The sequence below is a fragment of the Zalophus californianus genome, chromosome 3, assembly GCF_009762305.2.
Source record: "Zalophus californianus isolate mZalCal1 chromosome 3, mZalCal1.pri.v2, whole genome shotgun sequence".
Lineage (NCBI taxonomy): Eukaryota > Metazoa > Chordata > Mammalia > Carnivora > Otariidae > Zalophus > Zalophus californianus.
This window is the reverse complement of record NC_045597.1, coordinates 641,942-669,399: the sequence shown is the minus strand read 5'-3', so window position 1 is coordinate 669,399 and position 27,458 is coordinate 641,942. Positions and strand designations below refer to the sequence as shown.

At 50.3% G+C, this 27,458-nt stretch overlaps 1 protein-coding gene across 6 annotated transcripts in view; it reads left to right on the top strand.

Moving 5' to 3' along the window:
• The window catches only part of TMCO3 (transmembrane and coiled-coil domains 3), a 49,096-nt gene extending 43,056 nt beyond the window's left edge, over positions 1-6,040 (top strand). For 3 of the 6 annotated variants that reach the window (XM_027589698.2, XM_027589701.2, XM_027589696.2), the window contains 3 exons: positions 1,612-4,693; positions 5,112-5,498; positions 5,905-6,040. In XM_027589698.2, coding sequence (XP_027445499.2) covers positions 1,612-1,725 — 114 coding nt within the window. In that variant the 3' untranslated portion in view covers positions 1,726-4,693; positions 5,112-5,498; positions 5,905-6,040. Of the gene's footprint in view, positions 1-1,361; positions 4,971-5,111; positions 5,499-5,904 lie in introns of those variants that run through there. The other 3 variants (XM_027589700.2, XM_027589699.2, XM_027589697.2) reach the window with 3 other exon arrangements.
• The last annotated feature ends 21,418 nt before the right edge of the window (positions 6,041-27,458 follow it).

The window sequence follows — 27,458 nt, the reverse complement described above, 5'->3', positions numbered from 1 at the left end:
GCCTCTCCCCCGGCGCGGACGACTAACGTCATTGTTGACGCTGCCGGGTCACCTCCCGCATCTGGTGGAAGAACTAAATCTTAAGGCGCCCCCGCTGGTTTTTGCACGGCCTTCCTGGGACCGTGTCTGTGAGCGGCGCCCCCGCACTCGGGTCTGACCCCCGAAACCACTGAAAAGGCAGAGCTGGAATGTTGTGAAAGTCCCTGGTTTGTTTGGGGTTTTTTCACGAAATACTTTGTAACATTTGCCTTACACGTAAAAGGTGAGTGTGGGTTGCTGTGACAAGTGCTTCCGAAGACACCATGTCTCCAAATTTTAGGGAGTTGGAGCGAAAACTTTAATAGGACTATGGCAGGGCTTCCTGTGTATAAAATACACCGAGGTTTTTCCTGAGTATCAGTATATACCAAAGTTTGGGGCTTCTTTGATCAGCTCCTCCTTCCCCCACCACAGCTCTAAGCCTGCAGGGCGCTGGGCCCTCTGCGTGGCGCCTGGAAGGTGCGCCCTCTGCCCCCCGTTTGCCTCCTTCCCCTCCATCCTGGGCCTGGCTTTCTTGCATGTGCCGGGTGCACACACCCACCCCCCACGGCCGTGCACTTGTCTTGTCCTCCTCTCTAGTTTTGTTCGTTCGCCCTTTGAACTAGAACGTGATGCATATCGTCTGATGACCCCTGGTCGTCACTTTACACTTGACAAGCAGGACGTTTGTGCTTGGCGGTGACCCCCACACCAGGGGTCAGTGAGCCACAGTCTGTGGTCCACCGTGGTAAGAGCTAATGTCCTTTAGAGCAGGGCCAGTGGGAGCCCTCCGTGAGCTGAGGACCGGTGATGTCACTGCTTCAGTGGAAGCAGGGTGGACATTAACGGGACTCTGCTGTGGATAAATGGATAAATACCCGGTCATGGTATAGGAGCAGACAGGAGACCGCACACGCTTTCCCCAGACTCGTAACCATGGGGACCGGCTCACCACACCCATGGTTCTAGCTTAGAAACGGGTGCTCTCAAGTTGGGCGTTTGTGGACACACAAGCTCATGAATGGTAGTTTCTACTCAAACCTAACTGGATCCCCAGCACCCTTCTGCATCTGATTTTGTTTTGCCCTTTTTGTGCAAGTGTGTGTGAATGTGTCGGGCGGGTCCTTGAACCAGGGCGGGGGTTTGCCTCCTGCCCCCTTACAGCGAGCATCCCTCCCTGGGGCACCCTGTTGCTGGTAAGACACCCCCCCCACACCACAAGATGCCTCCAGTATCCGGTTCTGCACACCTGCCCCCTAATTTGGGCCAAGGGACTATAGAAGCTCCTCTTAGTGCATGGGACATGCTGTAAGCACTCAGAATTCAGTGCTTTTCCCCCGTAGCCGTGAGTGTGAGGAAGACAGGATGCATCTCGACTGTGGAGAAATCATGGGTAAGGAGTGATGTCTGTGCACAGGCCCCGTCCCAGACCTGCACTGAGGCCGCGGGGTGGGCCCATGGGCACCAGTTTCTATCAGGGCCCACATCTCCCTGCACCTCCCATCCACAGGGCCATGTGCCCGTGGCTCTGGGGGGTGTGCAAGGGCACCTTCTAGTCCTGCGTGTGACCACTGTCAGCCTTACTTGTTGCAGGTGTACCTCCTCATCCTGAGTGTGACCACACTCAGCCTCTTGCTGGCCCCGGTGCTGTGGAGAGCCGCCATCACGAGGTGTGCACCTCGGCCAGAGAGACGGTCGAGTCTCTGAGGGCAGCCACAGGGATACACGGCTTCAGAAGTGAGACCCCTTCACCTCGGGGACAAAGCGCTCCGTGGGAGGGGCTCCCCGTCTGCCCAGCGTGCCGACTTCCTGCCGTAGCTTCGGGTCTTCCAGAGTAATTTATTGCATTCAGTTGATCATGCGCAGTATAAATATAACGCTGCATTTTACAGATCACCTTGACTGTTTTGCCTGGATGTGCCTTTTTTTCTGAAATTGTTAACTTTCTATTGTTACTTCATCAGTTCATGATTTTTTGGTAAAAAAAATCAGAAAGGTTTTTTTATTTATTCGACTTTTGTGTTGTAATCTGTTGGTCAATATTTGTTATTAAACATTTCTGTGATATGAAATTTTAATTCTGGCAGTGAGTTTGGAAAGTTACTTTAGTCCTTCCTGTCTGTTTTCTAAAATGACAAATATCTTCTAAATGTCTATTTGTTTTTATTACAATAATTTTAAATAAAACATTCATGTCAGTTTATTAAATATGTCATTCTTTTAAAATACTTGTTTTGAATCACAAGAATATGCATGCTTTAATAAAGACCATTCATGAAGAGAGGAATTAATTGAAATTTATTGGAATTTTTGTTAGATTTTCATGTTAAACTAATCTTTGACAATTTTCAAAAGTTAGGATGATTTGTACCTTGCCACATCATTCTCTAAGAGACCATGTTAATACGATGCTATTTGCAAAGCCTAAGTTGTAACTTTGATTTTTAAAGTATATTTTGGTTCCTATATGGCCCATTTCGGAGAACCCAGGGCTGGAAGGTCTGATCCTTACAGATTTCCCCGAGGGGCGCTGTGAGCGCAGTGTCCTGTCAAGATGGGCTTTAGGAGCCTAGCAGTCTGACCAGAGCCCTCACAGCAGAGGGAAGGCCGCCTCGTGCACGACGACGTACCGCAGATGTGCCCGTGTGATTGACGCTCTGTGGGAGGAAGCGAGCTGCCTCCGGTCCGCAGGGAATCGGCGGAGAAGTGATACAGCATTGGTTTCATTCATTTCTCAGCACGTGAGTGCCCGTCCCTCCAAACCGCTGGGTGTGGACATGTGGACAGGACGCTCGCTCTCAGCTGTGCGTGTCCACCTTGCCCGGCAGGCGGAATCCGCGCGCGGCGGCCTCTGGGGCGCCTCTTCTTCCCGTTCTTTCACTTTGGATCCCCAGCACCTGCGGGCAGAGCCAGGAGCTCGAGAAATTGTGTTGGATTGTGTGACACGGTTTTCCCCAGAGCACGGAGGTAGCATCACCGTGAGAGAGTGCTGAGTCGAGACGCCAAGAGGACGCACCTCTGGAAGACCCCAGCCCCCGGACGAGGCCTCCTCACCTTCCGCTCCCCTCTCAGGGCCCACCACCCACGCCCCCGCCGCACAGTGAGGCCACAGAGCCCTCCACGGCCCTGTCCCTCACTCTCCCCTCCTCATCCAGCCTTGGGGAGCTCAGCTCTCCCCTCTCTGCCCCTGCGGCCATCAGCGTTTCCTCTGTGTACGGCGGAGCCCGGCTTCGGTCGCTGGCTGGAGGAAATTGTGCTCGCCAACCAGCCCCGCAGTGATGTCCTCACCTGGAATTTAAAACTTGGTGTCCGGTTTGAGTCTGTTCCTTGCGGATTGACATCTGAGATGCAGGGCTAAGGACCAGAGGGGCAGGTGGGGACGCCACCTGCTGACAGCGAGCGCCTCGCCCAGTCCCCAGCACACGTCACCTGGGCGGTCACCCATCATCACACCAGGAGTGCTCGCCCGACCCCCAGCTCCTCCCGCCTCTGGGCCCCACACGCATCGCACGCGTCCCAACCTGCTGGCGCCCTCGCACGGCCCTCCCCCCTTCCCTGGGTCCGAGTCGTGCCCTAAGCCTCTGGGAGGTAGGTACCCGCATCCTTTGTGTCCTGGCGCTCTGCTGGGCGTGGGGAGCAGGATGGAGGCCTGCAGCCCCACGTGGAGGAGCTGCATTCGGCCTGAGGGAAACCGGAGGAGGATGTGCAGCACCATCTGGCTGGAAGGTTGAGAGCCATGGCTGTTGGAGATCTTCCATGGGAGGTCAGTTGGGAGAGACGCTTGCTTGGTTTGCTTATGCGACAGACAGAGGAGAACATTAATGCATCACTGACCATGAGCAGGGCCGGCAGGGGAGAGTGCAGAGTGGAGGCGGAGTGCACGGGATGCACCGGGGAACAGCCAACCACTCGGGAGAAAGCAGGCGGGTTGGGGGTGCCCAGGAGCAGTGCGGGGTGCTGGGCTAGCAGGTGCTCGTGGTCAGAAAGTCAGCGTGTGAGGCAGCCTCCCCCATGGCTCCCGGGCCATGGGCACCTGATGCAGGGCAGGCGCAGGAGCCTGGGTGCCCAGAACCTGCAGGGCGCAGGTGCGGTGGGGTTGTGGTCCCCGGCGAGACCGAGACCCCCCCCGGGCTCGGGCAGGTGACAGGTGAGGGGCACGCAGGTGAAGATGACGAAGGAGAGGCCAGGGCGTGCGGGCTCCCTAGGGTGGGCGGCTGCTCCGGTGTCCGACTCCGGGACTCCTGCCGGCTCCCCATCCCCCTGGAACACGGCCGCTGCCGGCCCTTGGCCCTCGGCATGAAGGTCAGGGCGCCCCCGCCGCTCCGTGGCTCCCAGTCCAGACTGCCTGTACCTGTGGGCCGGGGCCCCAGAGCTCTCTGTTCCTCGTGCCTGGTGGCAGCCCCGGCCCCTCCATACGTCCTTATTCATCTGGGGAGTCACTGAGCCCGGCCCACCCATGGCACCCGGCCACACACCGGCTCCCTCCTCCTCCTGGCTGCCCGGGGCCGAGGTCCACGGCTTCAGGAGGCCTCTTGCTGCGGCGCCTTCGCCAGCACTGGGCCTCAAGGCTGGTTGTGGAAAGTCTGTGCCCCCTGCACACAAGACGGGTGGAGAAATCGGCTGGTCCCGTTTCCATCAGCTCATCCAGACAGAGCGAGGCATGTCTTTCCTGAGGGTAAGTAGGGCCTAGTGCCCTGCAGGCCTCTGGCCTCCCTCACCTGGCCAGAGTGAAGAGGCCTTTTGCTTTGCTTGCTTTAGGGATGGACCGTGCAAGGGAGGGATGTGCTGAGGGGTCCAGCGGGCATGGGTCGAGGGCAGGGTCCGTCCCCAGCTGCTCCAGGAGCTCATGGGGGCTCGGGCTGAACCCTGACCCCCCTGCCTGGGGGGCCTGCCGGCACCTGCCTTTGAATGCAGCGTGAAGAATCAAGAAACATGATGTGCACATTATGTAGAAATTTGGGGTGAACGTGCCTGCGGGAGGGCAGGGGCAGGCCTTTATTAGGATGAGCCCGATGCGCCCACATCCCACTTGCTTGCTGTGAGGATCCTCGCTGCCTTTAGAAACCTTGCCACGAGCTGTTTCTCACATGCAGGCCGCGTCTGCGTGGGTGTGGTCGCCACAGGAAACTGTCGCTGCTGGGACGCCCCCACCCCACCCCCCCCAGGCCCCTCGCCCTGCCTCCCCGGCCCTTCAGAGCTCACCGCCGGTGCTCACTTCCTTCTCTGAGGAGCCGTTAGGGGCGCAAACGCTTTCACAGAAGCACTGCGTCCTGTGGTCTTTCACTCAACCACGTGTTTCTGACTCATCCTGATGCCGAGTCTGAGGCAGACATTCTCACCTTCTGTGACCATCCCTTCCATGAAGACGCTGCAAAGTGCTTCTGTTGCCAGCCGTGTCCCAACATTGTCACCACGGAACAGTTTCGGAGGAAGAGGCAGGGGTTCCTCACATGCGGCCTCGGGGTCTTTGACTCCTGCAGGTAGACACAGAAGCGTTCCTGTGCACCTAGGGGTGCGCCCGGGGGCGGGCGCCCAGGTGTGTGTGCCAGGTGCTTCTCAAGCAGCCCGTTAGCACCTACCCGGTGGCGGTCAGCCTTTGTCACCTCCTCCACAGGATGCTCACGAGCCACAAAAGATTCTCTGACGGCCTGTGTTGAGGCGCTAGTCCCAGGGCAGGGGTGACGTGGCGTAGGGAGCGACCCGAAAGCGCCTGACCTGTGGCGGGTGTGGCTGCATCACAGACGGGTCCGGGGGGACGCCCAGGGGCATCCACGAGTCCAGGACGACTTGGGAGCTGTCCACCCAGCACGGCTCTGCCCAGACGGAGTCCGGGTCCCATCGGTCGGGACTGGGGCCTAAACATGAGTGTTTCTAACACATTTCCAGGCAGGGCTGGTGCTGCTGGGCCGGGAGCACCCGGGAGGCACAGCCGTCCAGCTCGTGGCGGCCCTGGCTGTGCCTTTGCTGACTGGACACGTGAACCCAACTGGTGAAGATAAAGGCCTCCGAGCCAGGAACAGAGTCTGGAACAGAGCCGCCGCGGCACTGGGCTCCGTGGATCACTGAGTAGCATCTCTCCAACAGCCGACTCTGGTGGAGGAGGCATCCCCCGGAGTGGATCATGGCCATGGGAGCACAGCCACCCAGCCAGGAAAGTGCTGTTGCCGGGCCTTTGGTTCCATCATACACATGTGTGTCACATGTGTGTGGTGGCCAGTCAGAGTTTGAAACTGCCAGCATAAGGGAAGAGGGTCCAGGAGGGCAGAAAGCAGGTGCTTCCTTGGGCTGGGGGGCCATGGGGGCGCTCAGGAGACCCTGGCTTCCAGCAGCTTCGGCCCCAACCAGGCGCCAGGCGGGCACCACCGCGGGCGTCCAGAGCAGAGAGGGAGGCTGGCGTGCTTCTCGGGGAGCGCCTGCATGTCCGTCCGGACTGGGGTACTGGGGTGCAGGCTGCACACTGGGGGAGTACCAGTTGTCCATACGAAGCAGGTAACTGGAATCTCTTTTAATGTAACCAGATTATTTCATGATTCATGAATAAAATAAAGTGTGGAGAAATGACCCAAGAACTTAGCGTGTGCGCACAGGGGAGGGGAGGTGGGCGCGGGGAAAGAAGAGAGCATTTACAAAGGGGCATCGTTATTTCAAAATGAGGAGTGTCTGAGAGGGAGAACATCACATCAAGCGCTGCGCCCTAGCTATGGGGCGGGTCCTGCAGCCGTTCCCTGGGGCATGTCCTGTGGGAGGCGCTTTTACGGACTTGCTGTTACCTCAAACCCGCTTTAGGGATCAAAGCATTGTCTCAGCATGGATCCCTCACATGGGGGGTTGGACAATATTTTGAGATGTGTTTCCTCCCCTAAATTACCTTTTCTTCCCTCAAAATGGACTCAGGGTGGATCATAATAGTCCAGAGGACAGAAGTAGCCTGCAAGTCTTCCTGACGTTTTACAAAAGCCCTCCAAAATTTGGAGGGTCCACCAAGAAGGTAAAAGGAAGGTGAATTTGCACATCAAGGTGGAGGTTGGGGAGCCGCCCCACGTGGGCTAGAGGATGGGACCCAGCAGCCTCACGAAGGACCCCACGTGCCCGTGGAGTCATGGCCATGACCTTGCGCATCCTGGGTGGAGAGGAGAAAACCCCAAGAACAAGAGGAAAGCCCCCGGGAGCCCAGCGGATGGACACTGAGGCTGAACATAGGCCGGCTGTCCCAGGATGCCATCTCTCAGCCCTGGGACCATGCACCACGCTCCTGCACGGGCAGTGGGTGGCTCCCTCGTCCACGCCAGGCTGTGCCGCTCGGCCAGCTCCAGTGCCCAGTCTGCCCAGCGCGGGCTGTAGCCTTCCAGGTTCACGCACATTTCCAAATTCCTTTTGGTAGCCGCCGTTTTCCCGCAAACCTTGACTTGAAATGTGAAGATTACAGAAGGAAGATGGACACAAACCCAGGAGGACTGGAAAGTGGAGGGTAATCCAAAATGACAGTTTGGTGGTCAGCAAGCCGGCAAGATGTCTGGCCTCACGACTTGAGCTTGTAAAGCATGAAGGTCGGCCCGCCCTCCCGGTCGCCTGCTCTGACGGAGCCAGGCCTTCTGCAAGGCCACAGGTCCTCCATCCCCGATGCCGGGAAGCCCGTCAGCCGTGGGGCCACTGCCGGGCCAGGAGCTGGGCCCCGGGGAGGTGGATAGGGCGCGCTTCGCTGGGATGGTGGGGTGCCTGCACCTTTGCTGCGTCGGTAGCCCTGACCGTGCTACACACTGCCGTCCAGCCCACGGACTTCCAGAAATCACCTGCCGCAGCCCCACGATAAGGAAATTTCCGGGCTGGATGAAGGACCATGGACTCCCGCTTCTAGGTTTCCTGATTCATGCCTCCTCCACAGCTTTCCCAGAGTCACAAGAAACGAGCTGGCTGATGCTGCGAGCTGACGTCTGCCTTCCGTCCCGTGAGGGTCTCTTCTGTGTGTTTCGACTGCACGAATTCCCGTGACACTTTGTTGCACCAGGAACAAGTCCTTGGCAAGCACTGAAAACCGACAGCTCCATTTTTGACTTCTCCCAGTGCGTTTGACCCACTTATCAGTTCCAAAATACACTCGCATCTGCCATTTGTGGTGTTCTAATTCTGCTATCACATCCCCTTCATGCTGATGGTTCTCGATTGTGTTTATTCTGGTCCAACACCCACAGCTGGACTAACTCACAGAGAATTTGACCCCCTGGAGGGGGAGAGAGGCCAGGCCACTAAGGCTCCTACCAGCACTCCGTGGCAATTGTGTGTACCCATCACTGGCATAGTTTGAGAACCTGAACTTCGTTAGGTCTGGACCCTCTCCTCCCACCAGATGGGCTAGAGTTTTGGCCCGCCACCCAGTGAAACTGCCTTGTTACCGTGGCCCCAGGACACCGAGGCTTCCTGTGCCTGCGCAGGAAGGGGCCTGCGGCGCAGGGGTGCCTTGCACCCCCCTTGGGCCCTGCATCCGCGCGGCTGCGGGACTTCGTGAGACCAGGTGTGTAGGACGACCAGGGCCAGCCCTGGGGCCAGCCACCTGCCGGCTCAGCCGGGACAGGGCCCCGAGGGTCTGCAGCAGTGGGAGCCGCTCAGGTGCGGGCCCGGGTGGGGCTTCGGGCATAGGGGGACTTCGCGGTGGGGTGGGGGTCTCGGCGGGGGCAGGGCTTTGGATGAACGTGGGGGCCTGCGGGGGGTTGGGCTGGGAGTGGGCAGGACTTCGGGCGGAGGCGGGGCCAAGGTGTGGGGCGGGGACACGGGCGGGCACAAAGGGACGTGGGCGTGGGCCTCCTTGGGGCCGCCCCGCAGACCAGAGCCTGAAGGTTGACGCCACTCGTCCGGCTTGGTTCCCCTGGCTGCGCGTGGGAGCTGCTGTCCCTTTCCCGCAGGGGAGCGCACGAGCTCAGGCTGCCCCACCTGTCACGGGGTCAGTGCGCGGAGTCCTCCCAGCTTGGGAGGTTCTGTTGCTTTCCTCATCAGGCAGGTGCTCTAGGAGAAGTTACACCCAGTGACAGAACGTAAAGGACTAAGTTTCTGCGGGAACAAGTGTGTGCGCGTGTGTGGACGGGTAGGTACTAGGTGAGGGTAGACGAGTGATGGAGGGAGATGACGGATGGAGACGTAGACACGCAGGTAGATGGAGGGACAGAGGACAGAGGGATAGATGAGAGATGACAGGTGGAGAGGCGGACACAGGCCTGCCAGCACCCCCCTGGCTCCCGGCACCGGGACGCCCACCAGCCGGCCTCTGGGGGCCCCTCTGCACCGTTCAGACGGAGACTGGGGAACGCCCTCAAAGCACACAGCGACTTCACCCGCGACCCAGCGCTGGGACTCAGACAGCCAACACTACTTTCAAGAACCCGCATTAGAAATTCTCACAGTTCTCACTTTAAGATGGGCCGTGGTGCAGGTGGGGGTCAGTGGGAGGTCGGGGTGCAGGTGCCCGCGGTGGTGCTGGTGTGCGGGTCCCGGGCTGCAGTGGGGGCGCGGTTGAGGAATGACTGCGGAGGGGGAGCCTAGCCGTGCGGGGGGCGCCGGGTCTCCATCCGCGCGGGGCCTGCCCAGTGCGCCAGCTGCGAGCGGGCCGGTGGGCGGGGCCGCGGGGAGCGGTGGGGGAGGGGGCCTGCCGGGGGCTGCCGTGCACCGAGCGGTGGGGGAGGGGGCCTGCCGGGGCATCCCTGCCCTGGAGGCGTCAACTAAACCTCTTGGGATTAAACATAGAAATCATGACACATGGATTAGAAGCCGAGGGTTTGCGGGGTGCACAGAGGGAGTGTAGGAGGGCAGGAGACGCGGCAGCCATTCGGGCGAGAATAAATGAGTAAAAGCATCTTATTTTATTATCGTACTTGTGGATTTATTTTTTTTTTCCTGTCTCCATAAGAGAATGTACCTGTGGCTTTAAAAAGGCCCCTTTACCTCCCTTAATGGCTGAATGCCCAGAGCACCTTTGGAAACCCCCCGGGAGTCCTCTACTGAACTCTAGTGACCGCCGCTCTTGTCACGTACCGCGCAAGCGATTTTCATTTTGTTCCACGACGTTTGTGATAGAAGGTGGGGGGGGGGGAAGCTGTTGCCAAATAGCCCACTTGAGAGCATCCCTCTTCCCACTGAGCGTCAGCCATGCTGGGCCCCCTCTCTTCCCCAGCGGACTGCTGATCTGCTGATCCCTGGCCAGGGTTCCGGTCCGTGTGGCGTTGAGGTCAGGGCCCCAGCTCTCTCCAGCACACATCTCATCGCCAGCCACACGCGGGAGGCTGGAAGCCCCGTCGGGTTCTGTAGCCGGCTCTCCAGAGATAGCTGCTCAGGCTGCCCGGGGACCTGTTTCTTCCCCACGGCCAGAGGCCCCGAGACCATGGTCGGCAGGGGCTGGTGGGATGGGGGGGGGGCAGCCCCAGCCACCAGCCCTGCTGCGTCCAGGGACTCTAGTGACATCATCGACCGGATGCGACGTGGAAAGAAGGACAGGGAGCAGATGGGTTCCTCTGAGGTCCTCTGGCTGTAGATCCCGCATCCCCAGGTGGTTGTGCCGAAGCTTTTTGCCTGGGAGGCTGGGTTTTCCTCACCTTCTTGGTGGGGGTTAGGTGGGTCATGTTAACACTCACACTGTGTTGTTGCCGCGGTGGGACCATTTTAAATCAGAGAAAGGGAGAGTACACTGGGCTCGGCCTGGTGTTGTCCCAGGGTGCCCCACCCCTGCCCGCAGGCCCGCCTGACCTTGACCTGGCCTCCAGCTCCACTCCCTGGCCTTCCTCCACCGCCCGCCCTCTGTGGTCCCAGGTAGCGAGAATTTCCCTTAAAACATTGCTTTGGTGTCTCCTTGAAAGGCTGAGCACTGGCTGACCCTGCGGCTCTCTCATCGCCAACTGGACTAGCCCCCGAAATGGGTCTGTTCTGGATTTCTTCCTTGGTTCCCACTTTGGTTCCATCTGGACCTATTTTCCTGCGTCCTCAGCACAACAGATCTCACCCCTTCCAGCCAGCAGCCCCCACTGACACCCACACACCTCCTCTCCCTCACCCTGTGGGTCCCAGGCCCCCGCCCACCCACCCCAACAGGCTCCAGACCACTTTATGCCCATTTCCTTTGTCTATCAGCCAAAGGAGGTCGTTAGACTAGATGGTTCTCCGCTGCTGTGGGGAGTCTTTTTTCCTATAAGGACACCAAAGAGAAAGACGAGCCCACCGAGGAAGGAAGGCAGCCGGGGCAGAGAGAAATCACAGACACACCTGCGCTGCCCAGCAGGGGCCCCTCAGCAGGTGGCCCGGAGGGGCCTGAGGGGCCCACCCTGCAGGGATGCACCGCCCCTGGGGCCAGAGCGCCCAGTCCTTGAAAGAAGCCAGAAATCTGGAACTCTGTATAGAATCCTGTGAGCTGTGAATGTTGGCTACATTCTTTGCTTTTATTTTTCCTTCTTAATCTTGGATAGGGCAAACCATCCATTTGCAGCTTTCATACTAAGAGATGTTTTCTGGGTTTTTAAAACTAAGATTTTGTTTTATATATTTATACAGAAATACAGAAAATGCCAGACAGAAGAAAGAGTGCTTATAAATTTCACCACTAAAAATAACTATATAAAGTGAGAAGGGGAAGCAGTCCCAGATCTCCAGTCTCTGGTCTGACCGGAGTCCGGTTACCAAAGGGGAACAGGGCCAGCGAGGGCTGAAGTGGTCCTCAGGGGCCGGACGTGCAGGGCCAAGCGGGCAGAGGTGGGGTTGGAAGTGACGCTGAGATGTCTCCGGCCTTGGGCCTCAGAGGGAACGACCCGGGTAGTCAGGACCTCTGGCCCCCCACAGCCACGCTGGTGCGTGCTTGGCTCATTACGCTTGTCGGCTGAACATCGATACTAGTGCAGCGCCACCCAGCCGAGGACCGACATCTCCCCCAAAGAAGTGGCTACTCCCCCCGGATTTGGTGCTTACCATCCCCTCTGGTCTCTTCCTGTCTGTTTTCTTATATGTGTGTGAGTGAGTGAGTGAGTGTGCGCTTTGAGGCTGCTGTTCCTCAGCCGTCAGTGGGGTGGGCGTGAGGGACGTTCTGCCTCATTCACAGTCAGTGCTGCTTATTATCCTGTTGGGGGATACACATCCCTGTTTGGTCTCCTGCTATCAGACCTTGAACTGTGGTTCCGTTTTCTGTTAGTGTAAACCCTGATGCTGAGTGTGCCCCCGGATACACCCTAGAAGCAGCATGGCTGGGCAGTAGGGTATGGGAATACTCAACCCAATAAAATAATGCCAAGTTATTTTCAAAAGTGATGGCATCAATTTACATCCCTGCTAGCTGTGTATAAGGAATGCGATGGATCCACAGCCTTTCCAGTACTTGCCACTGTCAGACTCCTTTAGATTTGCACATCAAATGGGTATAAACCGATTTCTGCTTGTGGTCTTCATTTGCATTTCCCTGATAATTAACGAGACTAAGAACCAACTCAAATGTATACATATTGGCCAATTTACAATACTGACTGTCAATCCATGAGTGTAGCAGATCCTTCCATTTACTTAATTCTTCTTCAGTTTTTGTAGACTTCTGTGAAGAGGTCTTATGTATTTTTTTCATTAGCTTTATTCCTAGGTATTTTACATTTTTGATCTATTGCCAAATGGCACTTTAAAAAGCTTTCTATTGTAGTATAACACACCTACATAAAGGTGCGAATATCACAAGTTTACAGCTTAATGAATTTTCACTGAACACGCCTATTTAACCTACACCCAGCTCAAGAAGTACACCCTTACCAGCATCCAAAGACCCTGCATAGAAGGATCTTCTCTTCCATCCATTTCTTTTCTTTTTTTTTTTTTTAAAGATTTTATTTATTTATTAGAGAGAGAGCAGAGAGAGAGAGAGAGCACACGAGCAGCGGGGAGGGCAGAGGGAGAGGGAGAAGCAGGCTCCCCGCTGAGCAGGGAGCTGACTTGGGACTTGATCCCAGGACTCCGGGATCATGACCTGAGCCGAAAGCAGACGCCAACCGCTTAACCGACTGAGCCACCCAGGCGCCCCTCTTCCATTCATTTCTACCCCCACAAGTAACCACAGGTGACCTGGCTTACTTTTTTGCTTACTTGGTACTTTGTAGTAATGGACTCACACAAAATGTAGTCTTTTGGATCAGGAACTTTTGCTCAAAGCAGTGAGGAAGTTGACCCCAATGTTGCCTGTGGTCATGGACCTTCCTTCCACGTGTGCCCATATCGCTGCTTCTCCTTCTATGCAGGGGCATTGGGCAGGTGCCGCTGGGGCCATTACACACAGTGCCCCTGGAAGGGCTCTGGAAGATGTCTTTGGTAGACATACGCACTTCCTCTTCTTGGGCATACTCTGGGAATGCAGTTGCTGCGTCACGGAGCACTGGTATGCTTGACTTCATTAGAAAATGCCAGGCAGTTTTCCAAAGAGATTCTAACATTTTACTCCTAGCAGCAAGGTAGGACAGTCCCAGTCATACCACATTTTTATCAACGGTTTTTATTACCAACCCCTTGGTTTTGGGTGTGAAATGGTATCCCACCATCGTTTAATTTGCATTTTCCTGATTGCTAAGGAAGTTGGGAACATTTCCACATGCTTCTTAGCCATTCAGATTTCTTCTTTAATAGTGTTAACATAGTTCCAGTTTTTTGACAATTTTAACAGAGTTCTTTATGTTTTATTTACTGATTTGTAGTTCTTTGCATATTCTGGATATGAGTTTTATCAGACTTATCTATTGTGAATATGTTCCCCAGTCTGTGGATGTCTTCTACACTTGCTTTCGATGAGCAACAGTTTTAGCTTTTGATAAAGTCCAGTTTACACATTTTTTTTTCTTTTGTGGTTAGTGCCACATTTGTCCGATTTTAAAAACACTTGCCTATCCCAAGGGCCTGTTTTCTTCCGGAAAATTTAAATTTAACTTTCAGAAATTATTTTTTGAGCTTGGTATGAATACAGAGCAAAGTTTATTTTTTTCCATATGGAAATCTAGTAGATTCAGCATCATTTATCGGAAAGACTCTCCTTTCCCTGTTGAATTACATCAATGCCTTTTTTGAAAATCAAGTAACTGTAAACATGTGGGTCCGTTGGGATTTTTCTATTCCGTCTCCTTGATCTGTTTATTTTGTGCCACCCCACATTGTCTTAATGTGGCATCAAAATCTAGTAATGCAAATCCTTCAACAGTACTGTTCTTCAAGATTGTCTTGATATTACCAGGTATTGGTATTAAATATAAATTTTGAAATCAGATTGTCACTGGAAACTCTGAAAATACATGGAGATTAAACAACACATTTCTAAATAACACATGGATGAAGGAAGAAATCTCAAGAGAAATTTGAAAGTGTTTTGAACTAAATGAAAATGAAAACACAACCTACCTCCTTTGTGGTATGCAACAAAAGCAGTGCTTAGAGGGAACCGACAGCAGTGAGCACCCCAGTCAAGACGAAGAAAGATTTAAAACCAGTAACCTAAGCTCTCACCTTGGAAAACTGGAAAAAGAAGAGGAAATTACATCCAAAGTGAGGAGAAGTAAATAAGAAAAACCAGACCAGATGTCAGTGCAATTGAAAACAGGAGGACATCAATAGAGAAAATCAATGAAACTAAAAGCTGTTTCTTTGAAAATATCAATAAAATCATAAAATTCTAGCTGGGCTAAGAAAAAAAAAAGAAGACACAAATTACTGATATCAGAAATGAAAGAAGGGACATCACTACAGATCCATGGACATTAAAAGGATAAGAAAGGAACGTTATGGGGGCACCTGGGTGGCTCAGCCGGTTGAGTGTCTGCCTTCAGGTCATGATCCCCGTGTCCTGGGATTGAGCCCCACACTGGGCTCCCTCCTTAGCAGAGAGTCTGCTTCTCCCCCTCCCTCTGCTGCTCCCCCTGCGTGTGCTCTGTCAAATAAATAAAATCTTTAAAAAAAAGGCATGTTATGAACAATTCCTTGCCCACAGACCCACAGATGTGATAACCCAGATGAAATGAACTAATTACTTAAAAGACACTGTAGTGTTAAGTGACTGACGTTAAGCTTTTTTTCCTCTTTTTTAAAATTTAAAATCAATTTAATTAACATACAGTGTATTATCAGTTTCAGAGGTAGAGTTCAGTGGTTCATCAGTCTTATATCACGCCCAGTGCTCATTGCATCACGGGCCCTCCTTCATGCCCATCCCCCAGCCACCCCCTCCCCCCACCCCCTCCCCTCCAGCAACCCTCGGTCTGTTTCCTAGAGTTAAGAGTCTCTTATGGTTTGCTTCCCTCTCTGATTTCATCTTATTTTATTTTTCCTTCCTTTCCCCTATGTTTATCTGTTTTTTTTTCTTAAATTCCACATACGAATGAAATCATATGGTATTTGTCTTTCTCTGACTGACTTATTTCACTTAGCCTAATACTCTCTAGTTCCATCCATGCGGTAGTGGCAGGCAGAGGATTAAGCAGGCTACCCACTGAGCAAGGAGTCCAATATAGGGCTCGATCCCAGGACCCTGGGATCATGACCTGAGCCATAGGCAGATGCTTAACTGACTGAGCCACCCAGGTGTCCCAAGATTTCATTCTCTTTGATGGCTGAGTAATATTCCATTGTGTGTATATACACAACATCTTTATCCATTCATCTGACATTAAGTTTTTGATTCCTGAGGCATCCATTTCAAAAGACAACTATCTTGAATAAATGTATCTCCACCTGTATGACACAGCTACCAGCGGCCCCCCCAAAATAAACAGATAAGGAACTATGTCATCCCCAAACATGAAGGTCCCTCTTTCAGAAAGCTCTGGGTAACCTAGGTAACTGTTTGAATGACCCCATATCTCCCTTCTGTGCCCTAATTCCCAGTCTTATGCATTAAGTTAGCCAATAAAGAACCAAAAAAACCCTAGACACTGTGTCCTTGGATCCTAATAAAGGCAGAGCCCCAGGCTCACGCGCTCTCTGTTTCCTTGTGATCTCACTGGGTGGCCCTTGGGTGTTCCACGTACCCTCCAGGAATTGTGAGTAATAAATCTTGTTCCTCAAAGTTACCTGACAGTTTTTGTGGAAGCGCATCTGTGACCATCAGAATACAAGGGTCAGTCCCCATGTTGGCCCTGGTAGGGAATGTCTGTGGGCTCACCACGAGTAACACGAGCCCAGATGAAAGCCTCAGGCATTCCTAGCTGAGAGCATCACTACCAATAAGTTGGGACTCTGACACAAGAAACGCAATCCGCCAAAACTCACACAAGAGGAAAAGACAGTCTGCATAGGCCTGTATCTATTAAAGAAATTGAATCAATGATTGATAACCCTTCAAAACAGAAAGCACCAAGCTCATGTGGGTTCACAGTGAATTCTGCCAAACATTTAAGGAAGAAATTGTACTAAAATCTACAACAGGCTAAAGAGGAAAACCACATTATCCTATCAATAGACACAGAAAAAGCATTTGACAAACTCCAATACTCATTCATGATTTTAAAATACTCTCAGCAAACTAGCAATGGAAGAGAATTTGCTCAAATTGATAATGAACACCTACAAAAAACCTACAGTTAGCATCATAGTTAATGGTGAGAAACTCAGTGCTTTCCCACGAAGATCACGAACAAAGCAGGAGGGGCGCCTGGGTGGCCGTTGGTGAAGTGTCAGCCTTTGGCTCAGGTCATGATTCTGGGGTCCTGGGATTGAGCCCTGTGTCAGCGAGGAGCCTGCTTCTCCCTCTCCCGCTGCCCCTCCCCTGCTCACTCTCTCTCTCATAAATAAATAAAATCTTAAAAAAAAAAAAAAAGAACAAGGCAAGAATGTTCTCTCTCACCCCTCCTTTTCAACATTATACTGGAAATCCTAGCTAATGCAAAAACAAAACAAAACAAAACAAAACAAAAGAACAAAAAGAAAAGAAAATGTACAAAGACTGGTAAGAAAGAAATAAAACTGTCTTTGCAGATGACATGATTGTCTGTGTAGCAAATCCAAAAGAGTTGCCAAGAAACTCTGGAGTTAATAAGCAATTATAACAAAGTTACAGGATACAAGCTTAGTATACAAAAGCCAATCACTTATATACCAGCAGTGAACAAGTAGAGTTTGAAATAAAAAAATATAATACCACTTACATTAGTACCCACAAAATGAAATACTTAGGTATAAACGTAACAAAATATGTATAGAATCTACATGAGAAAAACTATAAAACTCTGATGAAAGATATCAAAGAACTACAAATAAATGGAGAGATATTCCATGTTCATGAGTCAGAAGCCTCATTCATAAGGTCAGGATGTAGTTCTTCCCAACTTTAACTATAGATTCAGTGCAATCCCAATCAAATCCCAGCAAGTTTTTGTATAGATATTGGCAAACGGATTCTAACATTTATATATAGAGGCAAAATACTCAGAATAGCCAAAACAATGTTGAAGGAGAAGAACAAGTTCGAGGACTGACACTATCCAACTTCAGGACCTCCTGTAAAGCTACAGTAATCAGGACTGTGGTATTAGGAGGGCAGGCACATAGATCAATGGGACAGAACAGAGAGCCAGAAACAGACCCACATAGATACATATATGGCAATAAGCATAATGAAAAGATGCTCCACATATGTCATTAGGAACTCGCAAATTAATGCAACAATGAGATGCCACTACACACCTGTTAGAACGGCCAAAATCTAACACTGACAACACCCATGCTGATAAGGATGCAGGACAACAGGAACTCATTCCTTGCTGCTGGGAATGCAAGATACAGCACTTGGGAAGACAGCTTGGCAGTCACTAACAAAACTAAACATACTCTTACCATAGACCCAGCAATCATGCTCTTTGATATTCACCCAAATGAGTTGAAAACATGTCCACACGATAACGTGCACATACACGTTTATAGCAGCTTTGTTCATAATTGCCAAACCCTGGAAGCAACTGAGATGTCCTTCTGTAGGTGAATGTATAAAAAGATTGTGGTACATCCAGACAATTGACTGTTATTTAGTGCTAAAAATAAATAGGCTATCAAGCCTTATTGCTAAGGGAAAGAAACCAGTCTGAAAGGCTACATACTGTAAGGTTCCGAGCATATGACATTCTGGAAAAGGCAAAACTGTAGAGACAGTGAAAAGGTCAATAATTGCCAAGACTTAGTGGGGAGGGAGGATGAAGAAGTGGAATACAGAAGCCTTTTAGGGCAGGATCAGTGTGATTCTATGCATGTCATTATACATTTGCCAAGACTATAGAATGTACAAGACCAAGCGTGGACCCCAGTGTAAACCATGGACTTTGGGTGATTATGCCATGCCAATGCCGTTTCACTGATTTTAGCAAATGTACGACTGTGGTGCAGAATTTGGGGAGTGGGGGGTGGGTAGTGACTCTGCCCATTTAAAATTTGGGCAGAATTTGTGTGTAGGTGCAGGGCAGAGTGTATATGAGAACTTTCTGTACTTTCTGCTCAGTTTTGCTATGAACTTAAAATTGCTATAAAAGTGAAGTCTATTTTTTTCCCCAAAATCAGGTTTCTAATTTCTTCCAAAATAATGTTGAGATTTTGATTGAGATGGTATTGTCTATAGGTTAGTTTGGAAAGAATGGACATCTTAATAATACTGAGTCTCCCAATCCAAGAACATGATATATCTCCAAAGTGTTGGTCTACTTTAGATTTTTTAAGCAGTGTTTTATATTTTTTCTATAGATCTTTGCACATCTAAATTAATTCCCAATAAGCTGATATTTTTCATGCTATTTTAAACAATATTTAAAATTGTTTTCCAATAGTTTGTTGTTATATAGAAACATACTAATTTTATTACACAGGTCTTATTTCTAGAGAATCTGCTAAATTTACTGGTTGGTTTTAGTAGATTCCTGTGATATTCCACATATGCAATCATATCATCTAGGACTAAAGATAGTTTAAGTTCTTCCTTTTCAATATTTATGCCTCAATTTCTTTTTCTTGCCTTATTGCACTGGTTAGAACCTTCTGATTAATGTTGAACAGAATGGGATTTTTATCCCAACTATTTTGAAAGCTTCAAAATACAGCGAGTTTGATGGGGCACCCGTGTGGCTCTGTCGGTTAAGCGTCTGACTGCAGCTCAGGTCATGATCTCAGGGTCCTGGGATCGAGCCCTGCATTGGGCTCCTCACTCAGTGGAGAGTCTGCTTGTCCCTCTCCTTCCTCTGCCCTCCCTCCCCACTCATGTTCTCTCTTTCAAATAAATAAAATCTTTTAAAAAATACAGTGAAGTTGAGCAAATAGTAAAATACACACCCATATCTAAACAACTGTTATCATTATTCCCCCAACTCTCTCTTTCTCTCTCCTCCTCCTCCTCTCCCATCTGAAAGACACACATACATTTTCTCCCCAACCATCCAAAAGTAAAGTATTGGCATCATGATGCTTAGGAACTCAGTTCATCACCATGCCACTTCTAAGAAAAAAGATAATCACCTGCACATACACAACACCATTGTCATACTGAGCAAAATAATAATGTCTTCTCTTATCTAATTTTTGGAACATATGTAATCTTCCCCAATTGTCCTTTATAGCTTTTTTAAAGAAAATAGTCTTATTGAGCTATAATTCATGTGCCATCAAATTCACCAATTTAAAATGTACAATTCAATGGTTTTTCGTATATTATTATTTTCTAATATTGTGGTAAAATATACATCATAAAATTTGCCTTTTGCCTATTTTTAAGTGTACAATTCAGTGGTATTAATTAAACTCACAATGTTGTGTAACCATTACTACTATCTATTTCAAAACTTTGCATCACCCAAAACAGAAACTCTGTGACTATTAAATAGTACTTCTCCCCACTCTCTACTACCCTTGGTCACTGGTAACCACTAAGCTACTTTATGTCTCTCTTAAGTTGCTATTCTAGACATTTCATATAAGTAGAATCATACACTGTTTGCCATTTTGTGTCTTACTTATTGCACTTACTATAGTATTTTCAAGGTTCATCCATGTTGTAGCATGTGTCAGAATTTAATTCCTTTATATGGTTGAATAATATTCCATTTTGCATATTTACACCACATTTTTTTATCCACTCACCTGCTGATGGGCACTTAGGTTGTTTCCTCCTTTTGACTATTGTGAATAATGCTGCAATGAACATTGGCATAGACGTATCTAACAGATATACTTGTGTGTGTGTGTATAGTTCTATTAATGTGATGTGTTACATTGATTGATTCTCTTATGTTGAAAAATATTTGCATCCTTGGAATAAATCTCACTTGGTCATGGTGTATAATTTGATGAAAGATATGACTATAAATCCAAGAAGCCCAATGAACTCCAAGTAGGATAAACTCAGAGACCCACATTGAAACACATTATAATCAAACTCAAAGACAAAGACATAGAATCTTTAAAGCAATGAGATGTGACTCATCACTTACAAGGGATCCTTAGTAAGACTAACAGCCAATTTCATATCAGAAGCCATGGATGCCAGAAGGCAGTAGGATGACATACTTAAAATGTTGGGGGAAAAACCCCAAACAACCTGCCAATCAAGGATTCTGTATCCGGAGAAACTGTGCTTTAAAAATAAGGGAGAAAGTAAGACATTTGCAGATAGACAAAAGCAGAAAGAGTTTGTTTCCACTAGAGCTGTCCCACAAGAGACGTTACAGAGAAACCCTTCAGGTTGGGACAGAAGGACACTAGACATAGCCAGAGGCCATATGAAGAAACAAAGACCTCTGGTAAGGGTGAATACATGGGCAAATTATTGTATTCTTGGTTTGTAGCTCCACTTTTAATTTCCTGTCTGATTTAACAGACAAATGCATAAAATAATTATAAATCTATATATTGAGCAAATAAGGTATACTTGTGTAAATGGATCAAAAACCATAGATTGGCAGAATAGATAACAAGCAGGATCCAGCTATTTGCTGCCTAGAAGACTTGATCTTGATCTAAGGACACATAGGTTGAAAGTGAGAGAATGGAAAACGATTTTACTCACAATTAGTGACCAAAAGAGAATGAAGTGGCTATGCTAATATCAGACAAGATAGATTTTAGTAAAAAATTTTTACAAGAGGGGTGCCTGGGTGGCTCAGTTGGCTAAGCGCCTGACCCTTGATTTCGCTCAGGTCGTGATCTCAGGGTTGTGGGATCAAGCCCCGCGCTGGGCTCCACACTCAGTGGGGAGTCTGCTTGTGATTCTCTCCCTCCGCCCCTCCCCCGGCTTGCACACACGCACATGCACTCTCTCTCTCTCAAATACATAAATCTTTAAAAAAATTGTTACATGAGACAAAGGATATTCTGTAATGATAATAATAATACAATGTGACTATGATAAAGGGTGAGTTCACAAGAAGATATAACAATTATAAATACGGCGCCTGGGTGGCTAAGTTGGTTAAGCGACTGCCTTCGGCTCAGGTCGTGATCCTGGAGTCCCGGGATCGAGTCCCACATCGGGCTCCCCGCTCAGCGGGGAGTCCACTTCTCCCTCTGACCCTCTTCCCTCTCGTGCTCTCTATCTCTCATTCTCTCTCTCTCAAATAAATAAATAAAAATCTTAAAAAAAAAACAAAAAACAAATATATACACTAGGGGCACCGGGCTGGCTCAGTCGAAGAGCATGTGAATTCAAGCCCCATGTGGGGCATAGAGACTACTAAATAAATAAAACTTAAAAAACAAATACATATATATACACATTAGACATCAGTGCTTCTAAATAAAGGCAGCAAGCCCTGACAGCTTAAGGGAGACATAGGCAGTTCTACAACAACATAGGGGACCTCAACGTCCCACCTCCAGCAATGGGCAGAACACCAGACAGAAGGCCAGCAAGAACTCGGCGCCCTGCACCACACTACAGACCGATTGGACCTAACTCAGTCTAGCGATATCAGCACACACATTTGTCTCCAGCGCTTATGCAAACTTCTCCAGGGTTAGGTGCCCAGGACTCTGCCTACCCTGTGTGAACCAGCAGTGCATTGAAGAGGAGCCTCACTTGCAGTCTGTCCATTTCCGTGCCCCTAGGCTCTTATCAACCCAAAAGCAGGTTGCAAACTGAAAAATTTTAAGCAGGAAGGAGCGCGATCATCCATTTTTAAAATACCACTCTGGGGCGCCTGGGTGGCTCAGTTGTTAAGCGTCTGCCTTCGGCTCAGGTCATGGTCCCAGGGTCCTGGGATCGAGCCCCGCATCAGGCTCCCTGCTCCACGGGAGACCTGCTTCTCCCTCTCCCACTCCCCCTGCTTGTGTTCCCTCTCTCGCTGTGTCTTTCTGTGTCAAATAAATTTAAAAAAATCTTAAAAAAAATAAAATATCACTCTGTCTGCTGAATAGATAAGAGATCTGAGTGGGACAAATTTGGAGGAAGGAATAAGAGGAGTTATTTTGTAGTCCTCAGTGAAGAGGATAGTAGTGGGGCCAGGGAATGGCAGCGGAGATGGGGAAAAGGAGAAGAATTCAAGATATTTCAAATTGGTGACTGGTTTTAGTTACTGAGAGCACATGAGGTATCTGACTTCTATCTAGGTTTGTAGTGCAAACAACGGGGTGGACATAGTTCATTTCCTGCACGGGGGTGCTGGACGGAGGAGCGGGTTTGGTGGGAGAGTCGTGAGTTTATGATTGTTGTGTCAGTGGCATTGTAAGGGTTAATCATAGCACCCAGTTGCCTTACTGAGACTTCGTTCTACTCCAACCTCCTGTCAATGGCTTATGAGAGTGTCCATGAAGCCAAGAATTTATTTTTATTTTTTAAAGATTTTATTTATTTATTTGAGATAGAGCAAGAGAGAGTGAGCGCGAGCAGCGGGGGGGTGGGGTGTGCAGAGGGAGAGGCAGAAGCAGACTCCCCTCTGAGCAGGGAGCCCGATGCAGGGCTCGATCCCAGGACCCTGGGATTATGATCTGAGCCGAAGGCAGATGCTTCACCAACTGAGCCACCCAGGCGCCCCGAAGCCAAGAATTTAAACGGTTTTCCCCAAAGGAATCTGTGGTCTAGTTATAGGACAGCAAACCTAGATTGGAGAAAGAATCGGTGTATGTGTTGTGCGAGAGGTTTTAGGGAGGGTAGAGAGGAAGAATGCACTCTCAACAGCCTATTGACGTCTCGCTTTCTGCTGTCCAGCCTGGAGTGCCATTGCCATTAACGCTTTCCCAAAACTGCCCTGTGTCCAGTCCTCCCGCCCCAGCTGCCCTCGCTGTCCACACCCGCCTCTCCCTTGTCCTGGTCCTGCACCCTGGATTTGGGATCCTGGGTCTGACCCCTGCTCCTCCCTGCCCCTATGGACCCTCAGCATCTTGTAGTAAAACTCTCTGTAGCAAATACTTGCATTTTGGAAGCTGGTATCAGAAGAAACTCCTTACGTTTAAGAAATCTGGTTGCAGGGCACCTGGGGGGCTCCGTCGTTAAGCATCTGCCTTCGGCTCAGGTCATGATCCTGGGGTCCTGGGATCGAGCCCATCAGGCTCCCTGCTTCGCGGGAGGCCTGCTTCTCCCTCTCCCACTCCCCCTGCCTGTGTTCCTGCTCTTGCTGTGTCTCTCTCTGTCAAATAAATAAATTAATTAAAAAAAAAAGAAATCTACTCGCATTAACTATTGGCAGGAGGCAAGTGCCACCCTCCTCCCCCCTCCCCCCAGGGAAGTGTCACCACCACCAGAAGCTAGAGCATTGGAGGAAGCCCACCCATTCCCAGGCTTCTGTACACGATATTGACTCTAGAACAGCAATTCCCTTTAGACCAGTTTAAACCATTCTGGTCTCCGAGGCACAGTTTGCATGTTGGTGCTCCTGCCCCAGCCAGGTCGAGGGGGGCAGTTCAGCTTTCCCTGGCCTCTGCGTGTTGCTTCTGAGCCCAGATTGTCTGCAAATCTGCCTGTCCTATTTTAGCGATCCTTGATCTTATTCATCTGTACGGTATCAGCACTCAGAGTTTGGGGAGGAATGCAGGAGAGGTAAAACATATGAAACTGCGGTTTGTCTTCTTACCGAAGAACTCTATTTCTATTTATCAACTGAATTTGAGCATCAGAGAGGCTAAGATTACTTATCTGAGGCCATTTGACTTCCCTTTTCATGTCAGCTTCATTGTAGCAGGGGGGCTGGAAGGCCCCTCTCCTCATCTGTAAGATCAGCAGACAGGTAGCAGAGAGATGACCAAAGGCCTTCGGTTGTACGTGCCGTCAAGTTTCCCAAAACCCGTGCTGAAGGCTTCCATGATGGTAACTGGATGCTATGGAGGAAGGACGTGACGTAAGGACAACATGGGTATTCCCACCTCACATTGTAGGGTTCCACAGAAAATAATCCTGTTGCCGTCTTAGCCAGGGTGCTGTGGTCTCCCAGGAGGAGCCCTTCAGAAGGGCTGTGGGGTTAAATGACAAAGACCGAGGGGGATTTCCCGCATTGTAGAAGCCAGAGAGCACTGCAGGCAAAGGGTAAATAAAGGAAGAAGGTCTGAACAGTAAACAGGTTGGTGAGATCAACTTGAGTGAACTGGATGCTGCAGTATAGAATTTGTCAGAGTAGTTTCCAAAGGACCGTGGCTTCAGCCTGCAAATGCTCATGCAAGTCTTTTAAGATGTGAATAAATGCTGGTAGCCTAATGCACAAGATGGTCCAGTACTGGCCCTCTTCCCAAGAAATTTGACCAGAAATTGTCAAAATGAGTCATGATGTAAGAAGAGCAAGGATGTCTCTGTGTCTAGGAGGTGGGGGCTGCAGAATTTCTTGGTCGATGGGGCTTAGAAGCCATGGCCTTTCTGGAGAGGGCCAGGGGATTTATCTTGAGGTTGAGCAAGCACACTGATTTAGCGATATTTTATGATACCCAAAAATAAGCAGAACAAAGTTTTCTAAAAATGCCTGTATATTTTAGCAAAGAATGAGAAAATGTCCCTTGTCCACCTTAGGAACATTCTATATAACTTCCATGAACCCGTCCCCCATCCCTGTCTTCCCACGTCTTGATGTCACCATATTGTGATCCAAGAAGGTGGAAAACAGGAAGGCTGGAGAGAGAGGACCGTGTCATCAAGGAGGGAAATCGCATATTTAACAAACACTCAGAATTTCAATTTCCAAGGGGCTAGAACACATTCTCTCCTAAAAAGGACAGTTTAATGGGGTGGGGAGGTTGGGGGTAAGGATTTGTATCACCCCCTGAGACTCAACAGGGCAGGCTCACAAAGAAAGAGGAAGCTTTTGGGAGATGCGGAATTTTCCTGGGAAGGATCTAATCATCTTGTTCTAATAAACACAGAACAGTACCAGGGATGATGACACAGGGCTGAATGCCAGCCACTGAGAAGGGACAGGTCAACGCCCAAACATCACGCTTCCTGAACCCATGCTGCAGATACAGAGTGGATACTGGAGGGTCAGGTGGATGCAGGCACTTGTAGGCTCATTACCCATCAAGAAGGTCGCATTTCTTCCATCCAGTCTAGAGACTTCAAGGCAGTGCAGCAGCCGAAAATACCTGGATCTTCAACCAAAAATTTTAGAAATTCTGCTACCTTTTAACACAGAAATGAGGGTTCTCTGGTATGACTGTAGAAAGTCAAAAACTAAAAACCCCAACCAACTTTTTGCCCTTTTCCCAAGAAAAAGCAGAGCCTCTTGAGCTGTTACCTGCTGTGGGAGCTCTTGTAAATTCGGCATATTTCACTACAGTGATTTCCGTGCAGACATTACTTAGAATATTAGGGGTAGTTATCCTGTGTGAATGTTGTTGAATTACTGGAATCTTTTTTTTTTTTTTGATTTTTACAATTTATTTGACAGATCACAAGTAGGCAGAGGAAGAGGCAGAGGGAGAAACAGGCTCCCTACTGAGCAGGGAGCCTGATGCAGGGCTTGATCCCAGGACCCTGGGATCATGACCTGAGCTGAAGGCAGGTGCCTGACTGAGCCCCCCAGGTGCCCCTAGAATTACTGGAATCTTGAGTTCCTGGGGAGAGGTTTTAAGATTCTGTACTCTGATCCTGTTTCTTCCTGAGCCTCCAGCTCTTACTGAGAGGCTTGCTGCCCTGTGTACTTGGGTCCAAGGGCTGGGAGTGAGGCTTCCAGCTGCTGCCTGGGGGTGAATATTCAAATACCGTAAAAAATAAAGAGATACTGTGCAAGGAGAATGGAGGTAGGACACATGACCACTAGAGGGACAACATGGAGGGTGCAGGTTCTGACGCCCCAGGGACCTGCTGAGGGGCCAAGAATGGTATAAATTGCACCAGCAGAGAAATAAGACCATTCTGCAGGCAGGCATGTGCAGGATTTTGCCTCTCCCTCATTACCGTTCGGTGCCCATTCTGTGCTCATCTGCACAAAGAAGGCACCTATTTCTGCTGTCTTCAAGAAACCAACACTGAGCCCAGCGTTAGCAGAAGTAGGAGTGGACACGAACCGCGCCGCGGAGTAATGGAGTAACAGCTGCCCTCACCGTGGAGAGAGGCCTTTGCTCTGCTCCTCACCGCACACGGCCAGGGAGCCCTGAACTTCAGACTCCAGCCCGCCCTCTGCTGGGTCTCTAGTCTGGGGGGTGGAAGGTGAGGTGGTCAATGCCATGGCCCTGCAGGTGGTGGGCTCCAGGGAGGAGGAGTCTCCAGGACTCAGGGTCCACCGGGCCCACCCAGTGATGGCGAGCAAACAGGCTGCCTGATTTCCCTCCTGAGCACCCCAATGGGATGCGGGGAATCAGGTGTAGGCTGGGTGTAGGCACGGAGACCGCTGGCCTACAGGTGGACAGGGCCTGCTGTGCTGTGTGCATGCACACCCTGTCCTCTCTGCGCACCTATACTTGCACATGGGCTCACTGCACAAACCCAGTCTGCCTTTCTCTTCCACAAGAACGCTTGCCCACATGTGCACACACACTCACCACCTCTTCTCCACATGTGCACACACCGGCCCTTCTTCCTCTGCGTCTGTACAGCCACACCTGCACACAGCTGGCCTCTATACAAGTGTGCACACACCTCTGCCCTCTCCTCCAAGGACATGCACGCCTGCATATGCACACCCTCAACCCCCTCTCCGCATAAACACCTGTGCGCACAAGATCTACCCTCCTTCCGCCCGCATAAACACACACCCACAAATACACTCATGTGCACATGCGCACACCCGTGCACACACACTTGCCTCCCCACCTCTGCACACACCTGGCCCCTCTCCGAGTGTGCGCGCACACCAGCACAAGCACACTCCCGGCCCTTCTCCAGGTGCGCGCACACCTCTGGTCCCTCTCGGAGTGTGCACGCACACCGACACGTACACACCGCCCGCCCGTCTCCAAGTGTGCGCGCACACCGGCACGATGCACACCTGCGGCCCCTCTCCAGGTGTGCGCACACCTCCGGCCCCTCTCCAGGTGTGCGCACACCTCCGGGCCCTCTCCAAGTGCGCGCGCACCAC